Consider the following 13874-nt stretch of genomic DNA (forward strand, 5'->3'; position numbering starts at 1 on the left):
TATGACGTGGAATTGGATGACACGTCATTTTAACATGTGTGGCTTGCGTAGATTGTTTAGCAACGTGCACTTTTCCACCCAAGCGCTGCTGCAGTCGGTGTGCGTTCAGACGACGTTGCTTGAAATGCTTACTGATATTATTGAAACTGAAATTCCAAAAATATTATTTCCTACAGGAAAAATTATTCTATACCTTCGATTTTCGAAAAATAAGTTTTGCAAAAGATTTGAACCATTTCAAAATGTAATGTAATAATAATACAAAAGATGGTACTTGTGAGAGCAAAAAAAAAAAAAAGACTCGTTCGATTGTACTAGAAAAAAGTTAAAAACTGGAAGTGAATGAACCCAAGTAAAGTAATTTTCTTAGATACATTTGTGGGGGAGGGAAAAGGAAACTACACCACGGTAACCTAGCAGATGGATTGGTGGCTTCAAAGACGAATCTGTCGAAACAGTGAATTTTAGAGTTGGAAAGAATAGACTTGTCCCACGCTTTAATAACATTATAAGTTCCACATCAAACCTGCCTAGGACATTTTCAACATCACCGGCACATAATTAGAAAACCTCAGCCGGCTAAGAATGCAATGAATTGTGCCAATATGTTGTGAATGAGTGATTTGAATAACTAGAAGTCACAATGGTGTTTGTGAGAACTTATAGTTTGTTTACACGTTAATACAAGCTCCAGGTAGGAGCTTGCATCCACACGTATGCACAAAAATGATAGACCATTTGAAACTTTCTTACCTCATATGAAAATATTTTGTCAGGAAATAATGAGGAGTATCTAGCCATAAGCAGAGGAATTAAAGCATATATTAAAGCTGGCACAGATATAAATCAGAATCAAAAAAGTGATCCGGCAGATAACTTATTGCCATACATATTGAATTTTGCAGGCTATATGTAGCTACTAAAATCTCATTTCAAGTAAAAGAAAATACAGAATACACGGAGTAAACCTGCAACCATTGGCATCATGAACAGCTGAAGGAAAATAGGAATCAAGAAGCCGTGGGGCATTAATTACAGCCTGCAAAGCAGCAGCCATTGCAGGAGAGGTCCAATGATGTTCCTAAAACATCACATTGGCAAAGAAACATTAGATATCCAGGCAAACTATGACCAAAGAAATTCCGACTCATTGGTAGAACAACAGAACTCGTTTGCAGGAGAGGTCCCATGACTATCAATAAGCAAAATCTCTAGAATTATTACTTCAATGGAGAAAAATAAACCAAACCGCTTGGCAAGTTAGAGAAACAGGAGACCATTTGCGCAAACAAATCATAAGAAAAGTTACAGTAACATACTCTCACAATAAATAAAATGAGTAAAAGGTGTGTGAAACATTAGTTGGCCAAAACATTGGCCTCTAACTTGCAATAGCACAATCATGGAAAAATAAAGGTGGTTATTAGATTAGATGTTTCCGACCAAAATTGAAGTAACAAACCAGAGGAAAAGCTATAATGGTCCACCGTCTAATTATGATAACACCAAATACTTTCATCCTTTGGTTATCCTACAAGTTACACAGAAAGTACCATACAGAAAGGCCGTCATTATCATCCTTGAGGAGATCAAGAAAGATATAGTCAACAGTCATATTAGTGCTATCTTCAGATTCAGAATCTGCACCTCCATCTCCAATGGTTGAACCTGTATATGCTTCATCCATGAGTGCGAGCAACATCTGTATTCAGACAAGGGTTATTAACATTGAGTAGAAATATAACTGGCATATTTTCTAGTTCTGTCCAGACCTCAGGTGCAGCGCTTTTTTGAATTAAAGCTATGCTGCTTCCAACAAGTGACCCAGAGCTTCGTTCAACCTTTTCCAGTGCCACAACCAGTACTAGTCAAGACATATAGAAAGATGTCACAGTGTAGAATGATGAGCAAGAAATTTTCAACAAACAGATCTTTCAATCGAAACAATGGTTGTGCTGTTCCTGCATACTTGAGAAATTCTTGCAAAATTGTGAGTGCAAATAAGAACCTGTATATCTAACAGATACCTATTCATGTAAGGCAAAAAGGCTAGAATAAAGAAAATTACTTAATTCTACTTTTGCTTCACCAACTCAGCTTAAACAGTGTAAAAGAACAACAAAGATAAATTATATACATAACTCCCCGATGAAATTGTAGCTTAGCACTTGAAGTATAAACACTTTACCTTTAAACTTAATAGGAACAATAACATCTGAAACTAATTTATAAGATTCAAATAATCTGAACACCAATGAACCACATGTACTGCATAAGATAAACCCTTTTGCTCCAGAGTGCTAATGAATGCAAGCCAGAGATCATAGTTGTCGCAAAATCTAGATAAACGAACTCACTAGGTAAGTCAACAAGTGATTGGAAAAGGAGAAAGAAGTATCCAGGAGACATGAATCCACCAAAAACTCTTATGAATAATTCTTCTAATCTGCATAACAGAGAAAAAGATTCAGAGCTGAAAGACCATTTGACTACAAAACAAACGACAAGCTCAGTGGTGACATAAAATGCATTTATTTGGGTGATATTTCACCAATAATTATCATTCACTAACTTGAATTTTGGTGGAGAACACAGAAGAATGTGGTAGGAGGAGACTTATCTCCATTCCATGCAATAAACTTCAGCATTAATTGGAAAAACTGCATGTTAACAAAATAACTTAATTGACCATATCATGCTGCGAGACATTAAAAGAGGAAAGTAGTGAATTAATTACTATTCTTTCAGTTATTTATTATGTCGTTGCTAACACAAATCTAGAAAGTCATTCACTTATCAACACAAAAAAAAAATACTACACTTACAATTCTTTCAGTTATTACTTTGTTGCTAATATAAATCTTGAAAGTGGTTCTGTTACAAGTTTGAGGCTTTAAGCTATGGGGTGGTAGTCGACTGGACCAAACTGGGGAAATACAAAATATCTAGAAACAAGAGAGGCAGAATGCATGTAGGAGGATAAAAGGGGGAAGTTAATATTTAGGGGGAGAAGATTTTGTTGAGAGATGTAGCTAGTACTGCTAGGGGAGGAGAGATAATATATTTTATTTTCTATATCGCGAGACCGTTCTATCTTGAGAGAATTTCATCATGACTCGCAGTCATCTATTGCACGTCATTAATTATATCTTCTCATTTATTTACTACGGCGATGAACTATCAAATTATCTCAAACCATATGCATCAATAGTATCTAGAAGAATTTATCTCAAAGCATATACCTGAGAAAGCAATGTGGGAAAGGATTTTAAAAGCTTTCCTTTGTTTGAGTTAAAAAATTCCGTAGTTTTTTCAGCAACAAGAGGATCTGCAAATTCACTACAAGAATAATCCAAAATCGGCATGTGTATGACGACCATTAAATTGATAGATCCAGGTCCATTGGACTGGATATAAGAAATCACTTCGTAAATAACATGACATTAACAAATGCATTGTGGAAAACAGATATAACTGAGTTGGCAATAACTCTGATTCCATATACCACAAAAAGTAAATAAACACATTGTTATTTTAGAAGATTTTGAAATTCACCAGTTTCGGTTGCTTGGTAATTTCAAAATTTAGTAAATAAAATGACCGCTGTCAGTTCAAAGCGTTGCTGCATACTATCACAAATTCATGAAGTTAGATACAGAATCCGATGACAAAAAAACTGGAATTTATCAGGAACTCAAGCATGAGCAAACAACGTATATTTATCAACACAACAATGGGGGCATCCAAAACTAATTAGGTAAATGTAAATGTGACCCGAACCTACAGCAGATAAAATGAGGATTAGAAAACCAGGAGGTCGAATTCAGTAAATCTCATGTTTACCAAAATTAATTTTTCCACTCTTTCAGTCTACTTTTGCACTGGATATCCATTCAATATAGCACACAACTCATATAGTATGAGTATAGGACAGATGCATAAGCAATATCCCTACATTTTTATTTTTATTTTGCCAAGAGAAGAATGTGAATTTTCCCTTACCGGCTCAAACATGAGCAGGAAAATGTTCCAAGGCAAGGATCAGCATCGTGTAAAATGACATCCCCAAAATCAAGGAAAAATTGAAGAATGGCCTAAAAGACAAAGGATGACAGCCTAGAGTATGAGCAAACAATTCGGATTAAAACGAATCAGATTCATCATCAAATGGGAAGAACAGCAGTACTTATTTCACAACAAAACAATGATTGACAACAATTTTCTACAATTCGAGAAGTCAGTAAGACATAACATCGTGCTTTGTTAATAATTTGGATCTTATTTGTTTCTCTACTGGAAGATGGAGTGAAAGATAGCCTCTGAAGTGGTTTATTTCTCAGTTACATATGTTTTTCCCTCAAAATCCCACCTTGACCGCAAATATTCCCAGAAAATTCATTATTTAGATTATCCAGTTGATCTCACTCTTACAAAGTTCATGTAACATTTTGATCTACGCGATTCAAACAAACTTCAATTAAACCACGTGCCTTCCTTAAAAAAGAAAGAAACAGTAAAAAGTAAAAATACAACTTCGTTGCCACGTGGCGAGCCCAAAATTTTCGACAATGTTAATTTAGCCCAGTTATCGGATAGTCCGGCCCACTGCCAGCACACAAGGTAAGCCTGTCTAAACTCGACCACGTCGGTTTCCACTATCGCAATCTTTCCTTGGGGAAGCGACGCAGTGCCCTGCTCCAAAGCCTAAACCTTAAGGTTAGTCCCCTTCAATGGCTGCCTCCATTGTTTAATCCAAAGTTTTGAATTTTTTACTCAACGGCACTTCAGAAAAGAGAGAGTCCATGTACTTGGATTCAAAAGTTCGGTTGGTGATATGATAGAGATTGCGGAAGATTATTTGAGATGGCTTTTGTTTTGAAGGAGGATCCGAAGAACTAGCATTCTTTTCCAGTCAAATTACTTATCTGTGCGAAGATTTTATATCATTCTCTTTAGCTCTGATGCTGATATTATAACTTCATTTTCACAATTTAATCGACTCTTTTATCTCTACAATTTTGTTTTTGTTCATGAATATACTTACTGATTTGTTAATATCATCGGAGAGGTATTTGATTCAATTATTTTTTTAAAAAAACTTTGGTCTCAATGTTTCTGAAAATTCTCAAAATAAGTGTTAGTTGTACTTGTATTGTTTTTTGACATAATGAAAAGGATGTCATCTGATCATTTTTTATATTTCTGCAGAGGGCATACCCAAGAACTGCTGAAAAAAGGTGAGCCACCTATTTAAAATCACTATTTAATATTGCATTTCAAGATGCATCTTTTAGCTGTCATCAATTATTCGTATACATAGATAAGATAACAAGTAGATAGGGTGCTTTTGAGGAACAAGTTAATATGTGGATTTAGTTTGGCATTCCTGATCTTTTATGACGACTTACGTTCATGCTTCAAAAAATGTTGTTTTTATTTTAGTTATCATATAATTATGATATTTGCGAATCTGGCTTTTATCAGTTTGATTTTTGAAGTCATCGTTGTGCAAATAAAGTACTGCATAAGAATTTTGAAACTATATCATAAAAATTCCGCGATTTATGTGGGCCTTGTATTGTCTCTTAATTCTGGTTTCTGGTTCTTGTGAGATTGGCTTGGATAGACATTGCAATCATTGAAGTCCATTACATTTTCATTTTTCGTCTTTTTAGATCTATTGTTTTCTCATTTTGTAAGAGAGATGTTAGATTCCAGGGGATTTGTTTCTCTGGTGTGTGGTAAGCTGCTTCATGGCTTTAGCTTTTGCATCCTTTTACATTGTTATTTCTTGCGCAAGCAGGAACGATGACAATGATTCATTAGCTAATTTGAAGGCCGCTGAAGATACACCGGAAGCCAAAGAAAAGGTATCTTTTCCATCAGACATAGTCATTTCATTCACTGTCGCCTAAGCCAGTTTTTATCTGTTTTTTCTTTCTTACTTTTGCTTAAACATTGAGCTGGATATATTTATTAAAATTATGAGCATCCGAGACTTTGTGCTTAAATTTATTCACTTATGAGTCGAATTACATTTGCAGCAAAAGCCTTCATTTGAGCTGTCTGGAAAGCTTGCTGCTGAAACTAATCGATTCAGAGGTAATTATTTGATTGTCTTTCCAGTCTAGTTAAAAGTTGCATCTAAACATAATGCTCTTTTGTATTCCACTTCTGATTGTGGTCAAAGTAGGAAAGATTTTGAACCTTTTGAGAGAACTGCAAAAAATTGATGCTTTTCTTCATCGTGTAGAATTATCTGCTTCATTTGATAGTATTGATTAGTTGGTTGGTGCAGAAGTGAGCATGTGATGAAGTGAAGTTGATTGAACGGTTGTTATCCTCTTTCCTTGCTTTGATAGATTATTTTAAACTGTGACCTGCACAATACTGTTGCTCTTCATTTGTGTATAAGCCATGAAATTTCTTGTCAAGCGAGCATATGAGCTGCCATTCATGCAACTTTTTTCCAGCATGTGATTGTTATTAGTTAAATCAATTTTATTTTATCCTCTATTTGATTATTATTAGTTAAATTAATTTTTTGAAAAACAAAGGAGATATATGTATTATAAAATTATTATTAAGAAAACTCATAAAGCCCTAACCAGTAACCCCACGGCCCAAATTTGTGTCTCCCGCCTCTGTTCCCAGCCATCCCGGGAGAACACGTACGCAAGTCAACGCCAGCTAACCACATAAACTTCAATTTGCATCTTCGTTTCTTCCCATTTGGACTTAAACTCGACTATCCCCGACCCATCTTCTCAATTGCTGCTCAGAATCATCGCAGCTTCTCAATTCCTCGGGTTCTTTTGTTTGAGAAATTTGGGCTTTTTTGTTAGGTGCCGGAGACAGATTGAAGCATATGGCTACAGATATTGAAACAGTTGAGCAGAGATTGAAGTCGTTTCTGGGTCAGATACTAACAGAACGAGGCATTCTTGAGAGAATTGTCTATAAACACAAAAACCAACATCGAAGATGCTCTTACTTTCAATATGTGCTGAAGGTTCTTTTTCGCTCCACGTTTTGCGCTTCCTTGTGAATGTGGCTTGGTTTGAAGTGGCGAGTTTTCTTTCTTTTGTGTTATTGTTTTGTGACGTATTTTGTTCTTTTTTAACGGGTAGGTTCGACGAGATTTGAACCTTCTGAAATCAGTGAACTTGGAGGAGATATTGGACGCCTCTTTCTTGGTGATCAACGGGAATAAACCACAGCAAAAGGTTCAGCTTTTGGAAAGGTTTTATATTCGTTATTGTTGTTTTCTTCTATTTATTCTCAGTTTTTCTTATTTTCTATACTATTTCCATTGAATTCCTTATATGCACCAGTCTTACAAATGCTCATCCCCTTTGAGTTATATTATTTGTTGGCGACCCTTGTGGTTTTAAATATGTACTTGTGAATTCTTATGTTATTTTCGTAGGCCATTTTTATGGTCACTGGCAATTATCCATTACTGTTCTGCTTATAACCATTTACTTGTGTAATGTATCTTGTGAGTACTTAGCTAATCAATTTGAGCAGTGATTTATTAGTAGTTTGGATCGGGGTTGAATTACACAGTTTAAGTGATTGGGTCAGGATATTAATTAAAGTTTCTAGCGAAGACACTATATTTGGTTAAGGCTTCTGCTGTGTTTCCCACACTTTTTTGTTAATTCTCGTCTTGGTGTATGAATATATCACTAGATTAATATAGTTTTGGAAGGAGGACATCTTAAAACTTATTTATGATATACCTATTTCTTATCATATGCCAAGGAGAATAAACTAAACTACAACAAACTAGATTATTCATTTTCATCTGTTGGTAATATAGTTAAAGTTAAATTACTAATTCTTTGTATCCGTTGATCAATTTTGCATGTGAAAGGAAATTCTTGTATAATATTTTATTCTGTTTTTGCGGCTTCAGTTTGAAGAGGAGACGGTGTGACGGTGGCAAATACAATTTTTTGGAGAGGCTCTTGGGAGCTGCCCGCTTACTGTCACAGGTTTTCCCTCCAAACTTTCAGTTTCCTTTTATCGGACCAATGTACTCTTAGTCGTAATGTAGACTATGCATTATTGCAGATGGTTGAGCCCCTGTTGAGGGCAGCTATGTATCCTTTAATTTCATTTTGGTGTTTAGTTTAGCCTCTATCCTTATATGTAGTTGTGATGTGCATGAAATCAACCAAAATGTTCTTTGTCAATGTTTTCTCTTAACAATTCTAAGGGAGATATCTACACTGCTTGCTCAATCATTTTTTATGAAGTTATCCCTGACTACATTGGCCGTGCTTGCGCGCGTACGAGTATTAGTTCAACAAGTAAGTATAACTGTGTATCTTACAGCACACACACCCAGACTTCACTGCCTTTAAGAATCTTTTTGTCATATTCATCGCTTTAATCATAGAAAAGTATTTTGGAATATTGTTTGTCTTGATTATGTACGCAGGTACTTGTTGATGTTGTTCTTGTCTATAATTATGTTTCTTCTCTTTCTCAAAGGGAACATACTATAAAATTAAACCAAGAGGGATTTGAGGTTAGTCTGCTTTAGTTCATGCAAAAGAGATCTCTCTCATGCAACACATTCATTTTGATTTCGGAAGTTGCTTTCGATACATGTAACAGCTATTTCGAGAATATTATCCTAGGAAGATGGAAGCTACCGTGACATTAGACTGCATTTGGCAAATAGATAAGTATGTGTTAGTCGAGACGACAGATGAAAGTGAATCAAAAAGTCAAGAGAAGGATGGCAAAGAAAATGTCTTCATACAGCCATCAAATATAAAATATGATAATATTGAGGCTTTCCTTGGAGGTACGTCCTCTAAATCAATGTGATGTATTATATTAATACATTATTCAATGACGGGGTTACAGAAGTTTTCATGGACCTTTAGTCTTCCTCTTTTCCTTTCCTCTTCTTTCTGTTGAATATCTTTCTTGTAGCTTAATGTATTTGGTGTGTTTGCATGATGTTATTTCCCTTTTTTATTGTGCAGTAGATGAATCTGATCCCATAGATGTGGAGCTTGTTTCAGCAGAACCGATTGTTGGTGAAGAAAGTTCAGTGAACCATCTTGAAACGCATGTTCAAGATGATTCACATAGTGCTGGATCATCGAGTTTTAATTTGGTTTCTCATAAATCTAAAACATGCGGTGAAAATTTGATGGAATATGATTCATTAACTGCTAGTAGCACGGCTCCTCTTGTTAAGCCTGTGAAACATAGAAGCCCAACAAAGAAGAGTGTTGCATTTGTATCTGTTAATCCAAGGAGAACACCATTAACTGCAAATCAATCGGAGTTTCAGCTGAGAGGAAACGAGAAGAGTGGAGAAGATCACTGCTGAAATTCACAAGAATAGTCTTTTCAAGGAGGTGAATATACATGAAAATGAAGTTATATGAGATTTTGATACAAATTTAATTCTCAAGTATCATCAAGGGACATCATATTTTTGTAAATCTAATTTTTATTGGATTGATTAATTGGCTTTTGGTCATGTTAAATTCTGTTTTTTTTTTTTCTCGTGTCTTAAGATCCCTATTTTATCAAAGGTGTGCACCTTTTCAGTGATTTTATATAAGATTATCCATTCATGTTATTGGATTTCACAATATTTTTATTTGAATTCAAAACATTGATGTTTTTACGACATATTTGCTTGCATATGATATCAAGGTTGGTACCATATTTGGTGTGAGGTTTTGGATTTGTATGAAGATCTCAAATTTCGTGTATATGATATCTCATATTCAAGATTGAAACAACTATATCTCCTTACTCAAAAAAATTTATTATTATCATAAAATTTTTTATGAGATGATGTGATAGATTTTTTATTTGAGATACTCATAAAAATGTTATTTTTATTTCAAAATTATTATTTTAAATACGAATACAGTTGACGGTTTGTGATAAGTCTCACAATATGTCTAAACGAGCAAAAAATTAAAGTTCACAAGAGATCTACTGTATTATTATTTATGAGAAGTTTTGACCTTTTTCCGCAGATTTTGGGGCGAGTGGTGAGCAAGGCTAAAAATGAGGCGGTTCGGGTCTCTAATATTTTCTTGGCCGGCAATGTATCCTCACGTTTTCTCCTCACTTTTTCCGGAAAATGATGATGTGATGTGTCACTGCTAATCTGGCGACAACCAATAATGCTAATTACTTCAAGAGCGATCTGTATTCAATGGTCATCTTAGTATTTTTTTTTTCTATTAGGCAATGTTTGGTTTGCTTGATTAGGTAGGTTTATTTTTTTTAAACCCACTTAATCACTCGTTTGATTCGATTTTTATTAAACCAAATCAATCTGTAAGGCCCGAGAAATGTATTTCATTAATCAGAAAGGATTAGGCGATAATTAATATAATGATTGGTGATAATTGATTTAATTATAGACGGAACAGATAGGACCGGATAAGACAAGAAAAATGCACCAAATCACGAGCAAAGCCGAAGCATGCGCGCACATGCGCGACTTCATTGCGCGCACATGCGCGGGACATCCAGGAGCTTTGGCGCATATGCGCGGACGAGTGGGCGCATATGCGCGAGAAGCAGAAAGTGCCGAGCAGAATTACCGGCGCATATGCGCGGCGTTGTGCGCGCATATGCGCGCGGCATGCAAAGTAGAAATGTGCCACTTGTAATCCTTAGATGCAACATGGGTATATATATATACATATACGTACATGAAAGCTTTCTTCAGAATTAAGGAGGAGAAAAGAAATAGGAAGGAGAAGCTCCAAGTTCTTCCGACGAGAAAATCGTGAGTTACGTAAAATCTGCTCGTCCGATTTTAAATCTGAGTACGGTACTGTGTTCATATCAACGCAGGCTACAACTGGACGTAAGTTTTGTTACGTTTAGACAAGATTTGAATTTATGATATTGTCAAAATTGAATACGAATCAAATATGATGTTTCTGCTATCGTGGACATTATAGAATTGAAGTCAGATTAAAGAACAGATTGTTTATGTATTTGTTATGATTTTTGAAAGATATTGACTGAGATTTTGATATCAGAATTGTATATTATTGATTTTGAATATACCGATACTGAGATGATGAGTTCTGGTATTATATTTGTGATGTTCAGATTGACGGGGTTATTCAGATTGTATTGTTATGCCGTCGAAACATCAGTTGATTTAAATTGATCAGATTCAGATATGATTTCGATTATATTGTGATGTCGATGATATGAATTGAATTGTATCTTGTTCAGATATTGATCAGATTATGTACTGAGTTGAGTATTGATCAGAACAGATTGTGAATTGAGTTATTCATTGATACTATGTATTCGATATTGTCTTTTCAGATTGGATATGGACAGAGTTGAATACAGGTCATCGTCTTCGTCAGACAGGGACGACAAAGGTATAATTCATGTGATATTTGGGAAGATATAACTCAAATCAGATCTTATTTGAGTTTCCTAACTAAATCACATACTAGACTTATTGTTTATCTTTTGATATGATTATGATTTGTTTATAGAATTGTATTCGAATCTTTTAAGATAATTATGCATTGTTTACATATGGTTATGCATTGCATTTGAGATAGGAAAGTTTGACAGAAACAGTCAGACTTCTAGACGTTCGGTGTATCGTTACATAGGAGCAGACACCGCCCTATTGTAGATTATTCGATACAGATATGACCGAAGTCTAGGAATAAGACGTACGTCACCCCGAGTGATAGGGTAGGTGACAGCCATTGACGTCTTATTCACACCGGGATCCCTAGAGTTATAGTTGAGTCGAGTCTAGACATGATTTGACTAGAACTGCATGTGTTTATAGATTTGGTTTCATAGACTATGAAACCCATGGTTATTGCTTTCAGTGATGACATCATGTTTATACACTACAAGAAAATGGACCTTTAGTGACGGGAAATATCATCACTACATAATCAAATCCCGTCATTAAATACTTTTAATGACGGGAAATTTCCCGTCATGGACCGTCGTTATTGCTCTCCCGTCACTAAAGGTAGCGACGGATTTCTAATCCGTCGCCAAATAAGCGACAGTTTTATTATCCGTCGCTAATTTTAGCGACGATTACCTTTGAAGACCGTCGCTAATTTTCGCAACGGTTTTGTTTATGTTATCCGTCGCTAATTTGTTTCGTAAAATAAAAAATAATAATTTTATTAATTTAATAAATCTAATAAAACAAAAAATAGAAACTAAAATTTTGTAAAAAAGAAAAATTTTAAGTATTGTTAAGTAGTAAAATTATGTAAAAGTAAAAAATTTTAAGTGTTATTAAGTGGTGAAAAAAAATTAAAGTGATATGGTAAAATTGTGTAATAGAGAAAAATTTTAAGTGTTTTGTGAAGAGGTAAATTTGTGTGAGAAAGAAAATTTTTAAGTGTTGTGAAGTGTTGTAGAGGGAGATGGCGGTATTTATAGAAATGGTGCGACGGTTTTTTATTAAACCGTCGCTAGTAGCAACGGTTTGACAAAATACTGTCGCAAATTTAAAAAACGTCGCTCATTTTAGCGATGGTTATTATTCGACTGTCGCTAATTTAAATTTTGCGACAGATTAAAGTCAAACCGTCGCTATATTTAGTGACAGATTTGAAAAACCGTCGCTATATTTAGCGACCGCTTTGAAAAACCGTCGCTATATTTGCGACGGTGTTAATTTACCGTCGCTAATGTTTATAGATGCGACGGTTTTGATAACACCGTCGCTAAATATAGCGACGGTGATTAATCCGTCGCTATATTTAGCGATTTTTTTATTAAAAAAACTCTTGTAATGACCACTTTTGTGTACCCTCATTATTTTTTTGTCATTATTGATCAAATTTCTTGTAGTGATATGATTTGATTTAAATTGCATGTTTATCTGAATTGAGTTGCATGCTTATTTTGATTTGATTTCATAGATTATGAAATCTATTACTTTTGAATATGATCATGATATCATGTTTTATGATTTAGATTGTTTCTATACATGCTTACCATGTTTTATACTGGGATTTATTCTCACCGGAGTTATCCGGCTGTTGTCTTGTTTTGTATGTGTGCATGACAACAGGTGGGACATGATCGGGGTCGAGAAGATAACGAGAGAAGACGAGTTTAGCGTGGTGATTCCGGACTTACTGTAGATTTGGTTTAGTACTTGAACTTAGTAACTGAACCCTAGATTAGTTGAAAGACTGTTGTACAGTATTGTACTTTTATACTGAAATGTATTTTATACTGAGATGTATATTAGTTAGATTCCATTACCTTCCGCAGATACATTTTAAAAAAAAAAAATTTAGACCGTGTTTATCTTAATTGATAATTAAATCCCAAAGATGATTAAGAAAAAAGATCAGCGTCCGGGTCCCCACACAATCCCTCCTATGAATGATTAGGTTATATTAGGTAGGTTAAAATAATACCTTCTCACCCCCTAGGATTATTTATCCAACTCTTAATACCTCCTATTTTTCCAATTTTATCATTCTCTTATATTCAAACTCACCACCACCTCCCATCACCGACTGCCGCCGTCGCCGCCGCCCGACCACCACCGACCGACCGCCCGGCCGATTTTTCCGGCCGCCCGTTTCATGCCGCCGCCCCCGTCAGCCGCTTCCGGCCGACCATTTCCGGTCGGCAGGCCGCCGCCGCGAAGGGAAAGGGCAAATTTGTCTTTTCATCAAAAAATTCAAAATTTTCCTACACTTAAAAATCGTACCAAACATAATATTATTTTACATCATATATTACAATCCTACCACAATCATTTTCTTTATCATACCAAACATAATATTATTTTACATCATATATTACAATCCTACCACAATCATTTTCTTTATCATTTACATACTAAT

The 13874-nt window shown here is 35.1% G+C and overlaps 2 protein-coding genes across 6 annotated transcripts; one reads left to right on the plus strand and one right to left on the minus strand.

The window, feature by feature from the left end:
* Positions 1–215: 215 nt before the first annotated feature.
* On the minus strand, positions 216–4608 carry LOC140813545 (uncharacterized). 5 transcript variants are annotated; one of them, XR_012113975.1, is made up of 7 exons: positions 3243–4608; positions 2617–2660; positions 2358–2446; positions 1773–1864; positions 1554–1702; positions 969–1081; positions 216–830 (listed from the first exon to the last, which is right to left on the minus strand). XR_012113975.1 is itself a non-coding variant. In XM_073172102.1 (7 exons), exons 1-7 carry the CDS (start codon positions 3378–3380, stop codon positions 794–796), a joined length of 657 nt encoding a protein of 218 aa, XP_073028203.1. In that variant the 5' UTR covers positions 3381–4608; the 3' UTR covers positions 216–793. The 5 variants fall into 5 exon arrangements, 3 of the variants coding, with proteins under 3 accessions (XP_073028203.1, XP_073028202.1, XP_073028204.1); XM_073172102.1 differs by having other exon boundaries at positions 1559–1702; XM_073172101.1 differs by having other exon boundaries at positions 216–1081; positions 1559–1702.
* LOC140815686 (uncharacterized) lies at positions 4013–9592 on the plus strand. Its single transcript, XM_073174755.1, has 13 exons — positions 4013–4051; positions 4597–4716; positions 5209–5237; positions 5804–5870; positions 6045–6102; positions 6846–7012; positions 7131–7243; positions 7922–8000; positions 8080–8108; positions 8225–8318; positions 8450–8539; positions 8629–8821; positions 9006–9592. Exons 1-13 carry the CDS (start codon positions 4013–4015, stop codon positions 9356–9358), a joined length of 1431 nt encoding a protein of 476 aa, XP_073030856.1. The 3' UTR covers positions 9359–9592.
* Positions 9593–13874: the final 4282 nt, after the last annotated feature.

The sequence above is a fragment of the Primulina eburnea genome, chromosome 15 (assembly GCF_022965805.1).
Source record: "Primulina eburnea isolate SZY01 chromosome 15, ASM2296580v1, whole genome shotgun sequence".
Lineage (NCBI taxonomy): Eukaryota > Viridiplantae > Streptophyta > Magnoliopsida > Lamiales > Gesneriaceae > Primulina > Primulina eburnea.

Bases quoted from the DNA above. Each gene is read 5' to 3' on its own strand.
- LOC140813545 (XM_073172101.1), bottom strand. From the start codon at position 3,380: ATGGTCGTCATACACATGCCGATTTTGGATTATTCTTGTAGTGAATTT. The intron at 2,661-3,242 runs GTATATGCTTTG...GTTAACATGCAG, and splicing joins TTCCCACATTGCTTTCTCAG to TTTTTCCAATTAATGCTGAA. The intron at 1,703-1,772 runs GTCTGGACAGAA...GTCTGAATACAG, and splicing joins AAAAAAGCGCTGCACCTGAG to ATGTTGCTCGCACTCATGGA.
- LOC140815686 (XM_073174755.1), top strand. From the start codon at position 4,013: ATGAGCAGGAAAATGTTCCAAGGCAAGGATCAGCATCGT. The intron at 8,109-8,224 runs GTATCCTTTAAT...AACAATTCTAAG, and splicing joins CCCCTGTTGAGGGCAGCTAT to GGAGATATCTACACTGCTTG. The intron at 8,540-8,628 runs GTTAGTCTGCTT...TACATGTAACAG, and splicing joins TAAACCAAGAGGGATTTGAG to CTATTTCGAGAATATTATCC.